The following is a 23,806-nucleotide window of genomic DNA, read 5'->3' on the forward strand; positions in this document are numbered from 1 at the left end:
GCAAATTAGTACCAAAAAGCAAGTCGACTCATAAATGAGTCAGTCTATTGTCTACTCATGCTCTGTAACAGTTGTACTTACACAGCTCTGTCATGGTTGTCATCTCAAGGGAATGCCTGAATTAGCTGTTATTAATTTGTTGTAATGGCAGAGTAGGAGATTTTGGTGTAGGTTTTAGACTTGTTCAAGCTGGAACAGAACAACGTTCTGTCCCAATGCAGCAAGCAGGGATATAGCAGAATATTCAGAGACACAACTGAGAAAGGTGAATAATAGCTTTGGAACAGACATTAGTAGTAAAGTGGTAAGTAAAAGGAAGAGCAGGAAACTCAAGAGATGGTTTTCTGATGTAAAATTTTGTATGGCCACAGAGTCTAAAATCCCTGATGAATAAAGCAATTAAGTGCTTCTAGCGTAACTTACTGCAACCAGCTGCCGACAACACAGTAGAGAATAAGACATTGATGACTGTAGGACAGGATACACCTCTCTTTTCTATTAGTTTTAGCCATTCCGTATGTTTCCTATTACCAGAATCTGACAGTAATCAGAAACTCTTAATGGAAAATGAGAAATACCAGGAGCTGCAAGTGAAATCTCAGAGGATGCAGGATGAATATGAGAAACAATTGCACAATTTGGAGGAAAGCAAAAGCAGAGCTGTGAAGGAGCTAACAGAACGTTATGAGGAAAAACTTCATGAGAAATCTGTTCTGCTGGAAGAGGTAGGAAACTTGATTTGCAGTTTGAATTATTGACTAAATTTATCTCCAACTGTGATGAAATGTTTCCTAGGAGAGGAGAGGTTGGCTCCCTCCATGCAAATCCTAATCTGCCTGTAATGTTGGGGAAATATGTTAACAGGTAGAATAGTAATGAGGAAAACCCAGCTCAGTTACCAACTTTTCTGGGCTTCATACCTTGAGTAAGTAACGTGCTAAGATTAATATCCTTGGGCATTCTCAGCTTCGCCTCTCTTTCTCCTAGATCCAAGAATTCCTGTTTATTAATGTGGGTTAGATGATACCTTTACTGTAATTGAAGAAAGAAGGAGTCAATCATCTTGTTCTAGTGAAGAGATAACATTTCTAAAATGGTGAATTCCATTCCTGAGTCCCTGAGGTTCCTGCCTGCATAATTTTGGGGGACAAAGGGAAATATCCTGAGTACTTCAAAAACTCCTGCACATTGAGGTCAAAGACTTGGCTTGACAAAGGGCAGCCAGATAACTGATGCTTATATATCTAAAGTCAATACATTCTATCAACATTGCTGTTTGCAGCCCTATGTTGCAATACCAATTTGGAAAGAATGTGAGGAATGAATGTGAGAAGAGAGGCATACAGACACTGATGCAAACCTGAGTGCTTATTGGTCCTAATGCATCAGAAACAGCAATTTTAAAATATTTTCTCAAGTGTTACTCATGTTTGCATTTGCTGCTGCCAGAAGAAGTTTGCTGATGTTAGTATTTGGGCCACGTTCCGAACTTGAAGCATCCAAGCCTTAAGAAGAATTTTTTTTTTAAGAATAATTTTTTATGTTTCCTTAACAGTTTTTAAAGTTACTTTAATCCCCTAAGAAGTTATCTAAAATGATATTGCTGCAGTTGCAGAGTCCACTAAATATACATCCTCCCACAAGAAACAGTTACAAATAAAGAATTCTCCTCTTTATTGGTCTCTTACTGTTGTCTTCTCTAATGTTTGCTTTCCTTAACTGCAGGCAGAGGAGGATATGAGGCAGCAGCTTAAAGCACATGAAGAAATTAAGAAACAAATTGAAGAAGATGAAGACCGAGAAATCCTGGAAATCAAAATCAAATATGAGAGACAGCTCTTGGAAGAAAAGGAATCAAACCTGCAATTGAAAGGAGAAACAGGAGTCATGAATAAAAGGGTATCTGTTATTCTGTGATAGGATCACACCTGCACATGAAGACCTATAGCTGAGGATTGAATGTGATTAATGGCACGTCAATTTAGTCTGCTAATTTAGTCTGTAAATATGTGGCATTTCATATGAAAACAGTAGCCCCTTCTTATATCAGTTTGAATGTTTCAGAATATTTGGGCAGAAGAAGAAGCTGTGTGCTGATTGTATTGCTGATATGATTATAGATAGATGATAGAGGAGGTGTGTTTTTATTAGTACACTTTCTTTTATCTTGCATAGTTTAAAATTATAAATAATAATATTGTTCAACCTATGATGGGAAAGAAATGAACCTTTTCATTTTTCCAAGATCTAATGCGTCGCTTTGTTAGAAAAATACTTCTACTGCTTCATTCGATGCAATAAACACTTTGTGTTTTGTATGCATCATCATCATTTTTATTGGTTTTACTCCTAGGATTTTTAAGGAGGCATAAAACCTTTTAGGTCTTTTACTGGCTGGGTATTACATTTACCTAAGGATGTTAGAGGGACATTTTTTCGTTTCCATTTCTTCAGTGTCTATCTGGAGACAGAGGTTCTCATCCTTCATACCCTCTGTTATCATGGTATCACTGTCTTCAGTTCCATTGTCTTTTAGACACCACGAATTTCTTCATGGGTCCTCACAGTTTGACCAGCACCATTCCTTAGTTCCAACCTTCTTGGCTTCACAGATCTTAGTACTGAGGTGGGGATTTTGAGGGTACCCAAGAGCTATGAACTAGGCACCTTTCCAGTCTACATTTTACATCTTTAGAGATGTATGACAAGTGATCACCTTAAAATAATTCTCCATAACTTGAGTGTTATTTGAAGCTGATGCTTGGGTATAATATCCATACCCTTCTTGCTTCTGGATGCAAATTCCTTGATTCCTTGTAGTACAGTGAGTATTCTGTCAGAATATACAGAAAACGCTAAAATGGATATTCAACCCCCTTTTGAGTTACAGGTTATTAAGTGATGTGATGCTCCTTCATCATATCTTAATTTGATATCCGTTATCCCACACTATCTACAAGGTATCCTACAGAGTAGGATGGCTAAATTGTGCACAGCTTTTGGAGACTGTTAAGTTCTTACTTGTTTGCCTCTCTAGTTGAACAGCTTACAGAAAGAGCTCAAGGAGCGAAACAGGGACATTGAGGAGATGAGACTGGGACAGCAGAAGCTGCAAGGCATCATTAAGTCACTGGAGAAGGACATCTTGGCACTGAAGACAGAGATTCAAGAGAGAGCCGACACTATCCAGGACAAGGTGAGAAACTGGACAACTGGCTGAGATCAAAGTCACCCTCTTAATTTAATACAGATATTTATTTTAATAGTATCATGTTGTGGTAATATCACATGACCGGAAACTCAGTTTTAACTTAAAGTATTTGCGATCTTTAGGTTTAGATTTTATTTTTTTCCTGACATTCTGAGCTTTTCTTGGGGAACTCAAGTTCAGGATGTTGAGTTTCTTCTCCCCTGTTCTGGGATCCGTAGATGGCTCTCTGCATTATCTACCCCCTCCCTTCCCACCCCATCTGTGTTAGATGTAGGACTGAAGTCCAGTCTTCCACTAGATCTATGACTGCTGGTTTTGCCTCTACCATATTTGTGCCTTGTCCTAGGGATCTGTTTGAGTGTGCTGTGTCTGATTCAGATCTCTGTACCTATTTCTCCCAGGAGAAGCATATATATGACCTAAAAAAGAAAAATCAGGAGCTGGAAAAGTTCAAGTTTGTACTGGATTACAGAATAGAGGAATTTAAGAAGCAAATAGAATCACGGGAAAATGATGTTAAAACAATGAAGGAGCAGATCTGTGAGGTAACACTGTCATTTGGCCTCTGCTACTAAGCCCTTTGTCTGAATACAAAGATGACCCGGCAAGTCCCATGGAAGACTCCACCCTGTTTGTTCCTTGACTTCTTTCAAGGTTACACAGCACTGATTCAATATCTTTACAGCTAATAAAAATACTTACGCACAATAGCTGCTATTTAATTTTCTATCACATGCTACCAGTGATCGACACAGTTACTTAAGCTCCTGTTTCAGTATTTAATTCTAGACTCTGAGTAATATCAGTTTTGCTTAAAAATACATCTCGTCCTTATGTGGTTGCCCTCCACATACTATATAGAGTTTGCAAGATACTGCCTTTACTGATCTGGAGGAAGAGTGAACTTCCTCTCTCAGAAAAGTTGCAGATTTATGCAAACATAACTCCGTTTAGTGGTTAGGTACATGGATGAATTACTGTCCATCAGCTGGTCTGTGGAAAATTTTCATGTATTCATACTTAGTTTGCAGCAAATTCATTGAGGCAACTTATTTATGATAGAAACTTACTGTGATCTCTCCATAGATGTATGTTTAGCTCAGCCAAATTAGGACTATGGTGACATAGCTAATCAGTTACCTATTAGTTTTCCTAAGTCTGTTTATCCAGAACAAAAGCCTTTTAAACAAAATGCAAACTAATGAACAATTTGTATGTATGTCAGACTAGCATGATGAAAGCTCTGTTCTCGCTTCTGGTCACCATCTCATGCCAGTAAATGCTGTAGTACCCTTATTGCTTTTTTTCCTTGTGTTCTACATACGTAGCCACAGCTTTTCAATGCATTTGTTTCTTTTCAGTAATAGGTTGTTCTCATTGTTGCACTTACTCTTTCCAGTATTGACTGTTAATTTCCATCTCACCCATTTTTATTCAGATGGAACAGTAAAGCTCCAGTTCAGCTCAAGGAAATGGAGGGTCATCACATCACTTAAATACCTGTAGCTCAAAAGGCAGCTGAATATCCATTTTTGTGTTTTCTGTATATTCTGACAGAGGGCAGTGTTGTTCCAAAATTGACTTGTTTCCTGTTGTAGTTCAACCTGCGGGGGGATCTACTCCCTCAAGTCTGTATTTCCAGTCTCTGGTTTTCCTGTTATGTGTTGTTTTTTCATGTCTCCTTTTAGTCCTGATTTCCTCCTCCTGCTTCCTTTCAGATGGAGGGGGAGCTGGAACGATTCCACAAGGAGAGCACACAGTTGAAGCTGAACATCACACAACTGCAACAGAAACTAAAGGCGACTGATCATGAGATGCGCAGAGAGAGGCAGAAGGTATGGGGTACAACCACTGCGCAGGTCCTACATAATGAAGTTTGTGGGGACAGAACACTGCAGAAGCATTAATCTGAGCAAACAGGTACTTCAGAGATACTGTGTCCAAGGACCAGGAGAGTCTCTGGTCAGTGGGGACAAAGGCAGAAAACTTCCAAGCCTGAAGCCAGGTTAGAGAGTTGATGTTAAAAAAATCCAGTTATTTTGGTGTCAGTTTGTTCAATCAACACATATTCTCCCAGGTTTAACAGAGCAGTGAGGCAAATGCTTAACTGACTACCCTTTCCTGCCCAAGCTTGAAATCTGGGGACACTTGGCATAAACAGGAGCAGCATGTAGGCTACCACCTACAATGATATGTAGCCATTAGTAGGATGAAATGAAGGGTGGGCTTATTAATGGAGGAGACAAGGACCCCTTATGTTTGACAACAAGCACATCGGACAGGGACTAAAAGTGAAGGTGAAGGAGCTTAGCAGGCAGCGCAGGACTGAGGAATCGGATAGAGGGGCCTAGTAGAAACCAAGTGAGAATGAGAAGGCAATCTTGATGTGAAATCATCAAGTTGTGCATGTGTTTGATATGTGTTTTGTCCCTTGCCTTCTCTCATTAACTGTTTGTGTGTTGCTTCTAAATAAGAATGTAGGTTGTTTGGGAAAGGACAGTGGGGGGTGGCATTCATGATAACAGGCCACTGGTTTTTAGATGAGACTTCTGGATGCTGGCACTTACATTACCTAATGCAAGTATCTTGGATTAATATTACTGCTAAAACTTATCACTGCTGTTCGACATGCAGTGCTCACATCCCCAGCAGTTTTTTTAATGACATATTTTTAAAAAATCAAGTGGAAGTAAACTATATGAGAGCTTTCACCAGTTCTACTAGACTTTCGTTCTAGAAAATTGCACATGATGAGAGTGCTCTGATGAGCCAAATAAGAATGTACTTAACCATTCTTGCAGAAGCAAAATATGGAAGCTCTCATCAAACGATTTAAAACAGATCTTCATAATTGTGTGGGCTTCATTCAGGATTCAAAAAAAATGAAGGATGGGATCCGTGAGCTCTACACCAAGTATGTGCAGCAATCAGATACGGTGAGTCAGGGCCTTTGCCTTCTCCTTGCATATGAATTTCTCTGGTAGTGTAATTACTGAGGCAACATGCTGTGCCCCCTCAGGTGCAGACTGAAGCAGTAGACACAGATCTGCAGCAGGAGTACACAAGACAGCGAGAGTATCTTGAGAGGAATTTGGCAACTTTAAAAAAGAAGGTGGTGAAGGATCAGGAAGTCCACCGAGCTGCCTACATGCGCATTGTGCAGGTAATAAGCCTTTTCCTTGTGGTATGGAGAGGGAAAAAGGAAGCAGCTGCACAGAAGAGACTTTAGTAGCCTTGCCACTATGGTTTCTTAGGACTTCGAAACAGTTTTGGTTTGCTTCCTTGCCAGAAATTCCTGTTTTTCAAGTGCTTCCATTCAAGGATAGTATTCATTGAGCTACTGAAGTTCTATAATTTTCTGGACAAAAAGTACAAGATCTCTGAAGTCAGAAATTGCTGCTGTTTTGTGAATACTTTCGTTTATCTCCCACTACCTAATGTAAAAGGAGATAGGGAATCTCTGCTGCCTGGATATTTTTTAAGCAATTAATGTACTTATTTTTTATTTCAAACAGTATTTATAATTGCCATCATAGTTAATTTGCACCTGTCTGAGTGCCAAGCTGTACTTGCTGTGTGGTGGTGTTTAGGAAGTAATTTTGGAGGAAGAAAAGAAAAAAAAATTACTTTCTTTGGCTACATAGTCCCACGCCTACTGGTCTGAGTTTAGGAAGTAATTTTGGAGGAAGAAAAGAAAAAAAAAATACTTTCTTTGGCTACATAGTCCCACACCTACTGGTCTGAATTCAGAAGAACTTTCTGCTTTTCACATCCAGGTCTTTCGAGGAAGTTCAGAAACACATTATGAATATGCCTATTCATACCAAGATCTCTTGGTTGGAATCCTTGTTCCTTACAAGGCAAGGTAAACTTGTGACTGCTGGGGCCAAAGATCGAATTTGTTTTCATCTGGAGTGAGAGGATCTAAAGCCCCACACCAAACATCCTGGGAGGACAGGTCTTTTACAGTCTCTTCTCACTATGATCTCCTTCTGCTCAGTCAGCATTTCCTTTTCCCCTCACTAGCCCTTTCTTCATTGTTACTTTATTATGCTTCCTCAGGATCATTAGACCTCAGTCCCCTCCTAAGTCATCTGTTCTTTGCTATTTATTCATAATGCTTCTTCAGGCCCAGGCAGCAGTGATCTTCTTCCCCGTTCCTGTTTTAATTTTTTTACTCCTTCTGTGTGTTAGATGTTTCCTTTTGGCACAAAAAGAGATAGCTTCAGAAAATAACCTGAAGAATTTCCTTGCTGGAATGGGGTGACAGATGGTGCTCATAATGATAATACTTGATGTCTTGGATCAGTAAGCCTAACACGAAATGATGATTAAAACCGAATTAATAAAACATCTGGAAGATGAAGATATCAAAGGTTCTAACCAGCCTGGTTTCTTCAAAGAAAAAGCAGTTCTCTGAAGTCTAGTAGATTAATGAGACTTTACAGCCAGGAGGAATTATCATGGTCTTCCAGTCCTTCACAAGGGGCTTTTAAGCCTAGTTTAGACAAAATTCTATCAGGACTTGCTTTGAAAAAGTAAATGATGTCTTGGCGGCCTTCTAGCTCTGTATTTCTATTATTCCTCAGTTGTGCTTACATTTTCAGAGCTGTGTGTTCCTCTTTGAGTGACTATTCATAGGTACATTCCACTAGTGACTGCTGCAACAGATGATTAGAACTGTCAAGATAATTTTAATTTTCTTACCAATTGGCAAGTTGCTTGTTGTTAGACTATTAGTTTTCCCTCCAGCCTTCTGGATTTGTAATGGCTTCTTTGGTCACTTGGATACATAAGAACAGACTCACTGAATAATCTTGAACTAATGCTGCTTGAACTGAAGCATCTGTAGGATGATCATTTTTATAATATGTCCTACCTGTCTCTGACAGTCAGCACTGTAGGGACTCCCTAGGGTGTAGATTGCATCCAGACATCATATGCAGTTGTACCTGATGGCCTCATCTTCCATGCATTTGATCAATCCCTTTTCTGAAACAATTGGTACTTTGACACAACATCCCATGACAATGATTTTTACCATGAACATCTTTTTAATCCATTGCATGATCATTGCATTGCACTCCAAGCTTTCTGTCAGAAGGCAAAGATTGAATTAAAGGCTAATATCTCTGGATAGCATGCCTCTTCAGAAAAATATTATCAGTATCAACCAGCAGCCTTTTAGCACCCAGCAAACCAAACAAGACGTTTTTACATAGCCCAGATTGCCTCATACAAGATACCATGTATTATACCGTCTAATAGACCAAAAGCAAGATCTTCATTTGATAGCAGCATTCAGCCACTTGGAGTGAACTTATGAAGATGTTAATGACTAAAGTACACCTAACAGAAACAGTGTGACCTAACCCTGAAAGCTGGTCAAAAGAAAATTTCTTGGACTGATTCTTGGAAGTTATCCTCTCCATGTGTTCCTTTCAGGATCAAGCTCTGGTATAAATGCATAGCAGTCAAATTTAATCTGTGTTTAAAGACTTGAATAAACAAGTCGGAGTCAACAACATACTATGGTTTCAGAGCAGGCTGCCTAAGCTCACCAACTCATGCTGCATTTAGAGTCCAACACAACCACTGCAAGAACAACTGTTCTTGCCCAACAAGTTCAGACCTTAACACATCCCACAATCATCCTCCAGTCAGTGACTTTCAGCTGAGGGGAAACTCAAGCACAGTTGGTGTATTTGTCTTAGTGTGAAGTATTGGGAATCTTGCCACGTGCATGCATCTTGAGTTATTGCTGCCAACTTGAACTCCTTGAGTGCATCTATATACAGATAATTGCGGTAAGTGTTGTACTTTGTTACTAATCAGGTTTCAGTTGTGTAGTGTCAATACTTTATAAGTATACTGTAAGGAACCAAATCATATGCCTTACCTAAATCTCTTAAGGCAACATAGTTATGTCTATAAAGCAAAATTATCATTAAAAAAAAATCAAGATTTGAAGACGCCTTTTTCATAGGAAAATGTCATTAATCCTTGTTCTTGTCTCCTGTTGTTTTACTGGGTTCCCTATTGCTTGAGACTGGTATTATGCAAGGTACCCAAAGCATGCCTTTTGGCCATTTACCTTTTAAAATATTGCCATTTATGATGAAGTTCCAGGGGTTGGAATGGTGTTGTGTTCCAGAATTTCTAAAAAGCCACCACAAGTAGCTGAAATCATTGCTTTCTTGGTTGAAGTATGATGGCAGCTGTTTAACATTTGCACTAGCTGTTGATGTAATAAGGTACTTCCCTGTCTTTGTAAGAGGCACATATACAATTCCACTTCTCTTGAATTCAGAAAAGAAATACATAGTTAATGGTGCTCCTGTTTCTGAATCATGAGCAACAGTTTTATCATCCTTCACTAGTATTAGCCCATACTGTTTTTGCTGAAGTCTTTGAATCTGTCGCAACAATGGGTAAAGTACACTCACTTGTACTTTCACAACTCCTTCAGCAAGATGCTTTGTGGTAGGCTATTAAAAAAATTAGAGGATTGAACTTTTATGGGTTGAAAACTGACTAAAAAAAGAACAAAAGATGAATACATGGCCAACTTTTTTTCATAACAGCATGTTAGCAGTAGGTATCTTAAGTCTCCATATGCTTTATATATTTCTTAATAATTTGGAAGGGGTGTTGGAAAGTGATGTCTGTCAGAACTAATGAAGAGGGCTTTGAAGAACTGCAAGGAGATACAGATAATTTAAGTGAACAGACACATAGTGGCAAATGAAAAGCAAAATAATACACACTGGAGGGAGAAACGGGAATTCTTCACGTTAATTCTGAATTAATTGGATCAGTCCAGGAGGGGACCTGAGCTTCCCTGTGGAGTTGGCAAGGAAGATGATACCTCAGAGTGCAGCTGCAGTCAGAAAAGGAAAACAAATATTAGCTTATTGAGCTAACATGGTTTGAATGCTGTCATGTTTTGTGTCAAATCTAGTGTGACCTTATCTGAAATGTTGTGTACTGTACTGATTGCCCTGTGTCTTCTGCTTGTGATACTGATTCTATACTGTCCAGTGTCCTTCCCAAGCATATGAAGATATATATTGCTGAGCCAGATAGTACCTGTGCTTTTCCTCATAGGGCATATTGTTTTTGCAGGAAAATGTGAGTCTGATTAAGGAAATTAATGACTTGCGGCAAGAACTGAAGGTGGCCCACATGCAGGTGCATGACCTCCAGTCAGCACTAAGATTAACCAAGAAAAAAACAGCAATTCAAGACACAGGTGAATAGTGCTTCTTGTATGTTTTCCGTATTGTCAGTACTCATTCCAGAAGCCCTTTTTGTCCTTGGTGAACAATTCTGTTACTGTGTCCATATCATTCCAGCTTGTCTGCCTGGTGGTACCTGTTATGTTGTAATGTTAGTTGTAGAAGCTGCTAAATACTGCAGAATCTTACTATTTAGTTCTACTCCTTCAGCCCTCAAAGATGCCTTTCCTTGTTCATGCCGAAGAACTCTGTGAGCTGGACCTTTGTTACTCTGCTCTACCCTCTCTGATTTTATCTTCTAGCTCCTGTCAGTGAACTGCTGTCCAGCCCAGCTGTCCTGAGGTTGAATGCAGAGAAGGAAAGTGAGAAAATCATAGAAATGCAGCAGCTAGAAATTCAATACCTGCGAGACCAAATCCAGGAGAAGCGGCAAGCTCTTGCAGTCCAGCCTCTCTTAGATGGAAATCTTCCTAAGCTGAATCTGGAAAGAAGCCACAAGACACAGCAACAGTGACCTGGTTCAAGGATGCCTTACATTATTATATTCTCCTGGCAAGATCAGAAATGCAACAGCATAGATTAGACTTCCATGATCCTATACTCTTCCACTAGAAGCATTTGTGCAGCACTCACTGCTCTTCAGCAACCTTCACTCCCTTCTACTTTCCTGGAATCTGCCCTTTCCATGAGGCCTAGGAGCTAAGAGAAAAAAAGTAAATTTGTGCTAGTGCAAGACTGATCTTTGTGTCTTCATGCTAGGACAGGTACGCACCTTTCTCTTGAAAAATAAGGTGTCCTAATTCAGAAGAGCTGGTCAAGCTCTGTAAGCCTTTTCTACTAGAATTCTAATTCGGTATCATTGTGCTGCAAAAATCAACATCAGCCTTTTATTTTCCAGTATTGAATTGCCTATGTCCATACAAGGCACTGCCTGCACTTAAGACAGATGTCAGTGTTATTCCAAGCAGGTATCCAGTCACAGACTAAAAATCAATTACCTTTTCAGGGCAACCTTTGACTAGTGGTCAAGCACACCTGAGCTAGAGCCCTTGCTCAAGCCTCTGCATCCTATCTAGAGATGTGTTGTCTCATCTGTTACAATCATTTCAGCAGGACAAAAAGGCAGGCCAGTTTCAGGCCCCAAAATCTGGAATAAAGTCCAAACCTTATGTCATAACTCTCCTATAACTTTAATAGATTAATCTTTGCTTGTCTTTTTTCCAACATGTGCAGTCCCTTTAGTTCAGTTTTTCAGTGAAATTCTCCTAAAAAGTCACTCTGCAAACTACTGTTGTATAGAAAAAGGCAGGGAGTAATTTCTTTAATAATGGGGGGGGAAAGGGGGGGGAGGGGGAGTAAATTTTTCATCCTTTCTTGTCAGTGCATGACACACTGTCTCACTGAGGAATACTTCACATACATCAGAAGTTTAAGCTACTGATTGAGCATGGAACTAGATGGTATTATAACAGCCAGTACATTACTGTTTCCATTCCTATCCTGAATTGTAGAGAAGTGATGAGTGCTTTCTACATACTCCTAATAATATTATACAGAAGATGGTGGTGCCAAGGCTGGATAACGTGTAAACTATATTACCATTGCGGATACTAGACTAATTTCCAGGCTAACACCATGGCAAACAGATGGTTCCATGAGCTCCTGTGATCTGGGAGACTTCAGTTGAGTGCTTTGTCCATGAACGTGGAATTAAGTTTCTTTAGTCTTACTTTTTTCATTTTGCAGCTGTAACCTGTATGAAGCATAGGTTTCATGGGAACAAAAGGAAGAAATTATGATGGAATTGGTCTGTTAATGTGCTAGCTTAACACCCTTTCTTCCCCCCCCCCCCCCCCCCCCTATAATCATCTTGATACTTCCTGTACAGAAAAAGGATGTAATTAATGTAATTAGCAAATATTTTAGAAACTAGTTCCCTCTTAAATTTTCAGAACACACCCATTTTAATTTGCTAGACTCCCATGTGGTATAATTTTCCCCTCACTCTGTCAGAATAAATTGAGTGGTAGAAGCCACTGCTTTAATAGATGTGGTTTAGAGAAATGGAATCAATCTTTCTAAAAAAGAAGAACCTTGTCCTAATAAGAGGAAGAAGCATAGGCAGGTGAAGAATGATTTCTAAGTGGTGATTAATATGCTTAAAAATATGCCCGTGTCTCACCCTCATTAGAAAGATTTTAAAGGCAATCCAAGGCCTGTCGGATGAAGCCTAGGTAGACAGCTGGCAAACTAGGTTCAAGAGGATTTTGAACTTGATCTTAGTGGCTAAGAGGCAGCTAAAACATTGTTTGTAAGGGAGAACATTAAAAGTCGGGCACAGCAGGTCTCTGATAAACTAAGGTTTATCAGAGACCTGCTGGAAGCAAATTTTGCTTCCAGATGTACAAGCCCCTTCTATACTGGGAAAATTAGAGCAAGGTCAATCTCCCACGCATGTGCTGTAGAAATGTTTTCAGAATTAAGTTGTAACTGGGTTATGGTTTTGTATGCTAATGGTCTTCTGAATTCTCTCAGGGTGCAAAGACACTTTCTGCTTTCATCCTCTCTTGGTCCGCATTGTCTGTTTCTCCTCTTGGTACCTCTCTAAAGGAGCTGGTAAGCATCTCATGCTCTTGTAAAGTTACAGCCCACTTTTTGAAGTGAATGTATGGCTATCTTTAAAGCTGAATAAGGTTTCCCCTTGGATGACATGTTTGTTAACTGGCCCAACTAAAGGACAGGTGTTTCTGGGTAGGGGCAAGCTCATTGTTCAAGGGTGTTTGTATAGGGAAATCCACCACATCCCATTTGTTGTTTTAGGTTTAGCACAACAATCACTGGACAAATGATATTTCACAAGTTTCAGAAGATCTGTCAGATTTTACTCGGACAAATTCCTGAAGCTGTCACACTAATTGGTGTCTATTGTATTAGCATATCCTAAGCTTCCCTTCTCATAGCCTGCTAAAAAACTAGCATGCAACTTAGTAACTGAGCCTCCCTTTCCATTAGTCAGGCAAGAGCTGTTGTGCAGCCCTGTTCTCTTCTTCCTACATCTCCCAGGAGATTTCCAACCTGCTCAGACTCACAGTAGTGATCCCTCTGTAGCCTTCTGCTGTCATTAAGCCCAGCCACAAAGGAGGGGGCACGCACTCAATCTGGGAGTCCCATTCCCCTGCTGGCTTCAACATTCCTGCTACTCCCTTTTTTCCTCTTCCTCTCTCCAATGAGTCCTTTTCTGTTTCCCTAATTCCTCTCGAAATGGTCACCCTTTTCTTTCCGCTAGATTACCAGGAAGTTGGCTCTTCTGCAGCATGGTGGGCTCTGCTGATGCTGCTGTCTCCCAGGGGCGGGGGTACTGCGGCTGCCTGGTGATGTGGAGATGGCACCGCAGTTTGAAAAAGCACAACGGCAACTTGCCTGACTTAAGTGCCTGCCTGGACTAATGCCATACAAAGATCCAGTCTTGATGCAACCAGATAGCCCTAGCCTATACAGTAGTGCAGGAGCTATTTTATTTAATACCACATCATACCAAATACTTGCTGAATGTGTTAAATCTTCCCTAGTGCTGCCAACCTGGCTGCAGGCTTCCTCTCACCTGCTGCCTGGGAGCTGCTCCCTGGCTCTGGCACCCCTTCACCTCCCCCTGGGAGGAAATGAGCCACCTTCCAGGATGGGTGCGCAGCCAGATCCTGCCCGGGGAGGGAGGGAGGGGTAGCGCCTGCACACCGGCGTGGCTCTGGAGCCTCTCCAAGGCCAGCAGCAGTTTGCTGAGACGCCACCCTGCTGGGGAATGCACCTGCCCGGGCGAGAGGTGAGGGCTTCCAGCCTATCGTCGGTGGTGCCCGCACCGCACCAGGAAGGGGAGCCGGCAGGAGCACCTGTTTCTTGGCAGGCGGTTGCCAGAGGAAGGGAAGAGATTTTCCCCACGAGCTCCCTCGGTAGCTCGATCCAGTAGAAGGAAAGTCTGGAAAAACCATTACTGCCAGCCAGGAGCAGGGAACATTGCTGGGCTGTCGTGTGTGGGCAGCGTCTACTGCAGGTGAGTGAGCCTTCCGCCCCGGGACCCGTGAGTGTGTGGGAAGGACTGTACTTCATCAGTAGCTGCTGGCAGGTTTGGGGGCTGCTTCAGACATACTTCTTAAGAGATCCTGCCTCTTGCCTCCACATCATTTCTTCCTTGCGCCGTGTTCCCTCTCAGCACATAAGGCTCAGGATTTTCTAGTTCCTTCAGGACTCCCAGGCCTCCCTCGGCAGAGGTGCATCAGGACAGGCTCCGTGGGGTCAGGATGCTGGATGCCTGTTACACATGTGGAGAGGAAGGGGAACACAAAACTTTATAATGGAGCATGCCAAAGCTATCTAGATTTCTGTAAAAAGCAGCTGCATGCTGACCCTGTTACAACAAGCCCTCCACCAGCCTTATCTCCAGAGCCCCTAGGCTTGGTGAAAGGAAGGGATGGTCTACCATCACCCAGGACTTCCCTGAGGCTTCCCGAATGATGTCTGGTGCCAGGAGCACTGGTGGGAGGGCTGCTCGCTTCTGGGAAAGCATTATCCCTCTGGCAAGGTAGAGAGGGTGGGCTCTCCCCAGATATAGATTAGACAGCGTAGGTTTGCCTGGATTTTGAACAGCCCCAGAAAGGAGGACCATTGGGAATTGGTGGTTGATGTAGCAGCCAAAGGAGTGTGGATCCTGTTGCCAGGATTTTGGGTGAGAGGACAGATGCCACACAAAAGCCCATTTCTCCCATTCCCCGCAGGTTCCTCTATCCCCACTCTTGAGTTCTCAGGAAAAGACAGGGGACCTTCCTACACGTCCCAGAGCAGCACCGACCCTGCTCCCAAGGGCACAGATGGGCCTTGAGCACTATGACATTCAGCGTTTCTGCTTTGTGCATTGGCAGTAATTCAGGCATAAAACAAGATATATGACCTTCATTCTCTGAGCCTACTAGGGAGTTGGAAAAATTGCATGAAATGATGGGAAAATATTTATGCCTATTCTGGGCTGGAGGTTTCTGTGGGGCTGGGTAAGGGGTAACATGAGACACAGAGTAGTGGCAAGTCCATCCCAAACAGGCTATGGCCAGATCTGGCCCAGAAGCGAGTAAGCCGTGATGGACTGGAGAAGCAGGGGAAGGAGATGGCTTGTATCTGTTTGAGATTGTAAGGCTCTGTTGGCTCTCATCTAGATTGCTCATGCAAATCATTTTATGTATTGTTTATTTTACAGCAAATGTTGCCAGGCTCCCCTGGTCTCCATGATGCTCCTGTAGCGCACATAGCTGCGTAAAACCCTTCTGAAGGCTGGAAGTGCTGCAGGAGCCTGTCCCACCCCCAGGCTGATCTGGTTCCCCTCCTGAACGCTGTGGGTAAGCAAGGTCTCATGGCGTACCCTGGGTTCAGAGAGAGGAGGGAAGTGGGGAGTATTTAAAGATCTGAGTTGTATGTGGCTCTGAAATGAACGTGTTAATTAACATACAGTCCAGGGCCCGCCTGTCAGATATTAGACTGTCAGACATAAAAAGTCTATAAGTAAATAAATAAATGTATATAACGTTCCCAGGCGGTCAGCAGGCACACATCTCTCACACCTGCAGCCAGGAGTGGCCAGAAACTAGTCGATGGTGACCCTCAATTACCAGTTAAATGTTGTCAGAATAGGAAAAAAAAAAAGGAAAGACATTAACATTTTTGTTTTCCTGCATTCCCAGTGCTTTCCTGTTCTTCCTCCCCAGCTGCCAGCCGGCAGTGGGGAAGGACAGCCTGTCAATTTTTTCCTAAGATGTGGCCTTCAGTCAGAAAGCATTGTGTGACTGGGCTGGTCCTCTCCTCCTTTTTTTTCTTACACACAAAGAGGGGAGTGCTGAAGGTACTGGGTTCAGTATAAAGTAAATGGTAGAGATTAATGACCTGTGATACACGTTATCAAACTGGCTAACCTGATGGGCTAACTGGCTTAAGCTCCCAAAGGGTCCGTTATGGTCTGTCCCAGACCAGTGAGACCAGGTAGCCCAAAGAAGAGCTACAGAAGGGGCAACTGCTGTGGAAAGTCTGTCCCTCTCCCTCATGGCAGAGCAGGGATCCACATCCCTTCCTTTCTCTCAGTCTGATCTGGGCAAACTGATGTGCTGTATAATGCCAAGAAACCAGATCAGCAAAGCTGCTGTGAGATCTTGTTTCATTCCTTCTCCGAGGAGTGGTGGGTGACAGCCCAGGATAGGGCTTGCTCTGGTTTAAAATATAAAGTCAGATTTTTCTTAAGAGGTATGCAAGGGAAGGATGGGAGGCAATGCACTCATGCTGAGGAAGCGGAAACTGTAGTTAGATTTTAGGAAAAATGTATTCATGGTGAGGATGGTTAAACACTGGAATGATCCCAGAGGGGCTGTGGATCCTCCATCCTTGGCAGTATCCAGTACCCGAGTGGATGAGGCCCTGAGCTATTCAGTCTGACTTGGAGGTTAACTCTGCTTTAAGCAGGTGGTTAGACCCCGTGATTTCACAAGGTCCCACCCCACCTGAATTATTCTGTGATTCTAAGAATAAAAATACTGTCACTAGCGACACAAACCCTCAGAGTCTAGAGAAGCCCAAGCAAGTGTGGATGCTTATAGAGCAAAAGATGATATTCCCAGAACATTTTCAAACAGACACAAGAAACCGTGGAGGTACACTTCAGTGGAAGTCTTTGCCTCTCCAAATAATTTGTTTAATAGAGGTTAATATAACACTAGGAAATACGTGCCTGTAGAGGTCACATCGTATTTTGTTCTGTAGCTAGATGTTTTATCTTGCTCCCTGACCTTCTTCTGAGCAAATAAAAATTAAAATGGTTAAATTTTAAAAAGTAACATGAGAATGCAGTTCTGTAGCTTGATTTTTGGTCACATTTTCCCTCATTGTGGTTTGTGCTGTTGTGTTTTTTTTGCTTACTGTTTGACTCACAACTTGTGTGCGCAACTTCAGTCAAGCAGCAGAAGGCCGCAGACTTTGCACTTCTTCAAGCTTTATGTTTTCTTAGTCCAAAAGCTCGATCTAATCTACAAACCTGCTATCTACTAGACTCACCCGTTCGCTGGTAAGGAGGAGATAAGGCACCTCTGTGCTTGGAGAATGATAGGCAGGAGGAAGTAGTGCTTAGCACCGAGCTGGTTTGCGTAGGCTGCGGAAAGGTCTCCAGGCTCAACGTCTTCTCACCCCTCTGCTTTGAAAGTGCCCCGTGATGTCCTGACCTTCTTGGGACCTGCGTCCTGGGCACACGTGGACAGTGCGAGGTATCTGTGGTCTCATGCAAAATCGAAGTGGGTCCCAGCAGGCACAAATCAGTGTGCTCAACCACAGCTTTTTTTTTTTCTCTCGGATGCTCTCTGATTGTTCCGGCTCTAGCCAGGAGCTGCAGATCTCCCACAGGCCTCCAGGCAAGTGTACCCTCTGGAGCTTGGGTTTCTGTGTCCCAGCCCACTCCCTGCCCAGGCAATTCAAGCACCAGCAGCCATGCAGGGGAATAGCACAGCGCGCAGCTCACGGTGTGATGGGTCCCAGGCCTGCAAACCCGCGGTGGTTAGAGACTTCCTGGACACGTGCTGCCAGCTGGCAGCGTGCCCCGAGCCACGTCCAAAGTGACCTCATGCTCCATCGCAGCCGGGGAGTGACTCAGGAGGAGCCTGGCCTGACACTGTCAGGCGGTGTCTGGTTCGGGCACCCCCACACTATTGTCCTCCCTCTTCCCCCACCCCACGTTGGCTTGTCCCTGATGGAGGGGGATTTTGAGGCGTTTGCTGGTAGCAAACCATAAGGGGTTGCGGTCTGTGGAGACTGTCTGAGGACAGGGAGAGCTGTGAGAGGAAAGATCCCTGGTGTGTGCAGAGCTGCCATGTGTGGAGGTCACAAATCATCCTCACCCGTCCGTAATGAGCCCAGAGTCCCAGCACTGTGCAGAGCAGGGCACAAAGACAATTGGAGTGTGTTTGGCATGGGCTGACGGGCTCCTGGAGAGCCATTTCTAGCAGGCAAGGTGCTGCTTGGCTGTTCCCCCACCCAGGAGAAGTGACACAGCTCTGACACAGGGGATCTGCATCAGTTCCTGTCCCCTCCATGGGCTCCTGTGGGACTCGGAGCAGTTTGTGTGCATGTGCCCGTGATGGCCATGGGTACGTCGTCCTGTTTGGGAGGAGACCGGGGAGGCAGTTCGGGGGTCTCCAGGGTCTGCCCCATGTCTCAAGGGCTCAGCATCTCATCTCAGAGATGCTCCTGTGCCGTCATCCCCAGCACCTCTCCTTGCTTGGGGTACCAGCTGTGCTGGAGGGTCCCTCTGATGCTGTGGGACCAGCTGGAGCACTCACATGCCAGGGCAGGAGGTTGTGTGAGAGAAATGCAAGTGGTTTCCACTCTTGGTGTAAAACTGTACCCAGAGAAGCATTGAGGGGGGGCCAGCATGTTGGGGAGGTGATGAGCCTGGGAAGCTGGGCTGTGGGTGGAGACAAGGTGCCGTGCCAAGGGGAGCCCAGCTAAGCACAGTACCAAGGAGCCTGCCTCCACCCTGCAGCCACTGCTGCCCTTCCCCTGCTCCCCTCCGGTGGTGAAGTGCTGCAGGGACCGGGAGGAGCAGAGAGGAGAGCAAAATTGTGGCGTGCCAGGTCCCAGCTGTTTGGGGGCTCTTTCCAGGGAAGTGCTGAGACCACTGGCGATGTAACCATCACGTTTCTGTAGGGGACCTGGGAGGGGGGACCGCTGGTGGTGCAGGGGTAGGGACAGGGCTGCGGACATGCAGCAAAGGGCGGCTCTTGCTCTTCCAGCAACTGGACTGGAAGGGTTAAGCCCTGGTCCTGACCCCCACCTCCCGCTGTCGTTCTGGGCAGCAGAGCCAGTTGGTGACAAGAGGCTGATGCTGATGAGGGAGCATGTGAAGCCGGAGCTGTGAATGGGGCTTTATCCCAGGAGGGACCTGCCTCTGCTCCTTCCCTGCCCTGCTGCCAGCACCAGCTGCAGGCAGAGTCCTGCGGGCAGCGATGTGCCAGTAGCCTCTGAGCGGGGCACACGGGGCTGGGGAGGCAGGAGACTTGCCCTTGGGGCAGGCTGAGGTCCCCCCACAGTGCGTGGAGGTCTCCTGGGAAGACGTGCGTGGCTGATCTGTGCTCCAACGCGCAGATCAGGGCTTTTGTGAGGGAGGCAGGGGAAGGTCTGCAGGCCAGCCTGGAGCAACCAAGGTCCAGGGTTTAGCAGGGGATTGTTTGGTACGGCGGAGCAGGGTCTCTATTTAATGATATCTTCTCTTCTTGACTCTTTCAGATGAAAGACCCAGGAAAGGAAGGACACAGCCCTGGTTGTTCCCTTATGGTGCTGCTCTGGGGATGCTCCACAATGTCCTGCAGCCCTGCCTGGGGGGTGGGCTCAGCCCCAGCGCACGGACCATAGCTCTCCAGGTGGCACTGCTGCAGAAGGGAGCTCCACCACGATCCAAAGAATGAGACAGAGGCATCCCTGCTTGAGAAATGCAGCTGCCTTTGCAACCGCTGCTGCCTTGACCCTCCACTTTGCTGTAAGGGTGTAGATTCATCTGTGCAACCACCCCACCGTGCCTTCCCCACCCAGCCACCCACCATGCCAGAGCTGGCAGAGCTGAGCAGCCCCCGCACCCCTGCGGACGCGGACCACATCCAGAGGAACATCTTGGAGGAGCACGTGGAGCTCTGGTGGTTCCAGGACCCCAAGAAGTCCATCCTGTGCTACGGGATGGCTGTGGTGCTGATCCTGGCCTGTGGGATTGGGGGCATCATCCTGCTGTATAGCACTAGCAGCCGGTCTGGGGAGTGGCGGCTGGCCGTGGGCACCACGCTCTGCCTCCTGGCCCTGCTCGTGCTGCTGAAGCAGCTGCTGAGCTCTGCAATCCAGGACATGAACTGCATCCGCAGCCGGGATCAGATCGAGCTCCTGAAGAGCGGGGGCTTCTCAGACTGCCTGGTGCTGCTGCTCAGTGCCCTGGTGCTGGTGGTCTGCGGGGTCGTGCTCACCATCCTCTCCACCACGACCATGCAGCTCAGCCCTGCACGGCCGCTGGCCAGCATGTTCACCAGCGGGGTTGTCCTCCTGACTGCTGGCAGTGCCATCCTCCTCTGCCTGCTGCTCTACCTGCTCTGCACCTCCTGCCGCCAGGCTGCTCCTCGGAGCCTGGAGACCGGCGAGATCCGTGTCTTCACCATCTCCGGCCGCCTCGCTGCGAACAGGCGGCTTCCTCCCACCTCCAGCATGGCCAACCTCATCTGACCCAGGACACCCCTGCGTGAACCTCACTGGATACGACTCGTCAGCCGGGCTTGTGCCGGCCTTTCCCCAAGGAAGGGCGAGCGATGTGGTGTGCCTTGCGCTTCTTTCGGAGATGACTGGCATTTGCTTTGCCCCAGGCTGACGGCACAGCAGGGACTTGGGGTGCCTGGACAGGCTCTGTGACCCGGCGTGTTAGGAGCGCAGCGCTGGCCTGGTTGGCGTTTTATCTCCACAGAGCCTCCTGCGACAGCTGCTGCCTGCCCGGCTGTGACCCCTGTCACAGCGTTAAGGTGAGCCTCTCCTGTACCCCTGGGGATCCCAGTACTTGCTTGGTTCCTGCAGTTTCTGGGGCTGTGTCGTGTGATCTCCTGGCAGGAGAGGCCGCAACTGTAGATGGTGTAAAACCATCCTGTGCTCCTTGCAGAGCTGCCAGCTTGGACCCCTGTCTCAGCTGGCACCAGCACTTCATGCCTCTGAGCCCGTGAAGGTAGGCACACACTGAGTATGCTGTGATGCCCTGTGTTGTGCGTCCCCTCCCGCCCAGGCTGCGGGACCCCTGAGCAAAGTAGATCCTGTAGCAGCTGACGACTGGCAGGAAATATTCTGCATGCCAGCAGGCATGCAGCGCAAGCGAAGGGAACTTAGGGGGAGGTAAGGCTGCAAGGGCTGCTCCCGAGAAAGCACCTGTGTGTCTGTGGGAGGGAGCATGGGATTTGCATGGGATTCTGTGTGCCAGAGCCCCGGCATGGCTGGACCTCATATGAGATGCCATTTGCATTTGTAATGCCAGGATCTGTTCCAATATTACCTTTCTGCAACCCACCATATTCTGTGGTTTATCAAAGAGGTGATCAAAGGGTGTTGGTGTCAGGGCCCTGAGGGGTTATCAGTGCTGGACTGTGTGTCGGGGCTCTGTTATCACGCCAGCGTGCTCCAGCCACGTGAGCCACAAACGGCAAGGTGCAGTCGCTGGGGGATGGTGATGGGATGCCCAAATCAAGGGCTGGGCTGCTGCCCTGCAAGCGCTGTTGCCCTCCAACAGGAGTTTCCCAGGCAGAGGCACCTCTGCTGCTGTGGGAGCGCGGCAGCTCATCCCTGTCCCTGCGTGTTCCCGCGCCGTTTCTGTCTCCCAAGTGCTGCAGCTGCTGCAGGGCAGAAAAGTTCTTCTGCTACTGCTTGGGCCCTACCTGGAGCTGTTTTGGTGTTTTATCTCTACAAGGTGTCTATCACCAAGGTGCCTTTCCCAGAGGCAGACTAACAACTCACCCCTGGGAGCTTTTCCTGTGACTCGAGGCTAATTTACCTGTCAAAATTCTCATTTCCGCTGTAGACCCACGAACCATTTCACTGCCCTTTCCATAGACACGGATCCTAACCTCCTAGCAAAGCTGCTCCTGCACAGCCTTCTCTTCCTCTTCATCTTCCTGTCTACTCCCGTCTCCCCCTCACTTGAGCTGCTCTGCCCCAGCTGTTATTTTTGCTCATTATTTGCTAAGTTCCCTCTGTAATGGAACAAGACTGAGCTATTCTTTTTTGGTGTCTGGTAACAAATTTATTTGGAAGAGGACGATAGCTCAATTCCCTCAGTAAAAGCATAAATCACTGTCCATGTTACACCTGGAGGCAGTGTCAGAGTTCAGCATCAGTGAACCCCACCGGGTATATGCTGGACAATGAGGACTTCATCCCTTTGCAGCTCCAGACCACACCATCCTCGATGCACTCAGATCGCATGAGGGCACTTCTGTATTCATCCGCTCTTGCCCTGCTCCTGCGGGCTTTCCTTCCCCCCAAAGCCTTGGATTATTTTCCCAAAGTATGAGAACATAATTCTGGCTTTTCTTTTCTGGATCTCTGTTATCTCCACGTTTTCTTCTGCCATTTTCATATCATCCATAGATTTTATTAAACCACTGTTTCCTCCTCTCTCTGCATCACTTCCCTTAGTCTGCCCAAGAGTTCAGAGGGTGTTACTAAGTTCAGATCCTTCTTTGCTAAATCCTCTGCAACGCAAAGTGCTGTCCTTCCCCTCTGGGCTGTTTGACCTCAGGTCCAGCAGGGACCCCTGTGCTTACACAGGGAGGGACAGGCCAGAGCTGGACCGTTCCGTACCATCACCGTTGCTGCTGCTCTGCACGTCTGTGTCGGTGCATGTGCAGTTATGCCAAGCTGCACTGTCTCTCCCTGCATCAGTGCTTTAGTGGTTACTCCCAGCTCCCCCACCCTGCAGGTGTGGACAGGCCCCAGCTGCCTGCACACCAGCTGTTTTGCACATCTGGGCATTTCTGTGAAGATGCGTGACTGCCCAGCTTGCAGCTCTGTGCTGCCTGCATATCAATGTCAGTTCTCCCCACCATAGCCCCTTCAAAATGTGCCCCAAGTGCCCATGAATCGTGCCAGAAAAGGATGCTCGTTGGCCATGTCAGCAACCTGAGGAAATAACGGCTGCGAACAGGCTGTCTCCGAGGTCGGGGGTTTGGGTGTCTGGCTGCCGAGATGGACAGCCTGTGCTGCCCCAGCCACTGACTCGCCTCCTGCAGCAGTGGTGCTGGTTTGTTGCCTTCTCGGTTCCTGGGTTGTGCATGGAAATACATAATAAAGTGTTGCAGAAGTTGTCGACTGTGTTGAATGCTGATGCTTGAGTGACAGCCTCTCTGCGGAGCGGGAGGTGGCAGGGCTGTGCAGAGCTGGCCTCTGCTCAGGCTGAGCCCAGGGCAGAAATCATGACAGCCCAGGGTCCCTCCTGCGGCTGTAGTTTCGGCTCATCAGCTAGTGTGGCAATGCCACCACAGCCCCCCAAATGCATGTACTTATTTCCTGATACACAACTCCCACCTCCAGATGCACGTGCATCTCCCTCTGCTTGAGGACCTAGACATAGCTGGTCCCCCTAACCACCGCTCAGTGAACCCAAGATCTTGCCGTGCCCCTGAAAGGAGCTCATGGGACACATGCAAAGCCTCCTGGATATGTCGGTGCCAACTGGTTTGTTTACAGAGAAGCTGTTTCGCCCTGCGGTAAGGCCAAGCCTTGAGCCTCGCGGTGGCAGCTGCTGCCTGCAGCGAGCCTGGAACCAGTCTGCCTG

The 23,806-nt window shown here is 46.2% G+C and overlaps 2 protein-coding genes across 3 annotated transcripts in view; both read left to right on the forward strand.

The window, feature by feature from the left end:
• The window catches only part of CFAP57 (cilia and flagella associated protein 57), a 23,523-nt gene extending 12,553 nt beyond the window's left edge, over positions 1–10,970 (forward strand). Inside the window, exons 14-22 of the mRNA XM_075508560.1 lie at positions 535–725; positions 1,726–1,899; positions 3,038–3,196; positions 3,613–3,756; positions 4,930–5,046; positions 6,013–6,147; positions 6,231–6,374; positions 10,337–10,463; positions 10,752–10,970. Of these exons, the coding sequence (XP_075364675.1) occupies positions 535–725; positions 1,726–1,899; positions 3,038–3,196; positions 3,613–3,756; positions 4,930–5,046; positions 6,013–6,147; positions 6,231–6,374; positions 10,337–10,463; positions 10,752–10,963 (1,403 nt within the window). The 3' untranslated portion in view covers positions 10,964–10,970. The remainder of the gene's footprint in view (positions 1–534; positions 726–1,725; positions 1,900–3,037; positions 3,197–3,612; positions 3,757–4,929; positions 5,047–6,012; positions 6,148–6,230; positions 6,375–10,336; positions 10,464–10,751) is intronic.
• A 9,071-nt stretch (positions 10,971–20,041) lies between these two features.
• On the forward strand, positions 20,042–23,325 carry TMEM125 (transmembrane protein 125). Of its 2 annotated transcripts, XR_012776611.1 has the most exons (2): positions 20,042–21,011; positions 23,081–23,325. XR_012776611.1 is itself a non-coding variant. In XM_075508571.1 (1 exon), the coding sequence occupies exon 1, from the start codon at positions 20,059–20,061 to the stop codon at positions 20,719–20,721; it is 663 nt and encodes a 220-aa protein (XP_075364686.1). In that variant the 5' UTR covers positions 20,042–20,058; the 3' UTR covers positions 20,722–23,325. The 2 variants fall into 2 exon arrangements, 1 of the variants encoding a protein (XP_075364686.1); XM_075508571.1 differs by having other exon boundaries at positions 20,042–23,325.
• The last annotated feature ends 481 nt before the right edge of the window (positions 23,326–23,806 follow it).

This window comes from Mycteria americana, chromosome 7 (genome assembly GCF_035582795.1).
Source record: "Mycteria americana isolate JAX WOST 10 ecotype Jacksonville Zoo and Gardens chromosome 7, USCA_MyAme_1.0, whole genome shotgun sequence".
NCBI classification, from domain to species: domain Eukaryota; kingdom Metazoa; phylum Chordata; class Aves; order Ciconiiformes; family Ciconiidae; genus Mycteria; species Mycteria americana.

Excerpts from the sequence above, each read along its gene's own strand:
- TMEM125 (XM_075508571.1), top strand. The coding sequence starts at position 20,059 with ATGCCAGAGCTGGCAGAGCTGAGCAGCCCCCGCACCCCTGCGGACGCG.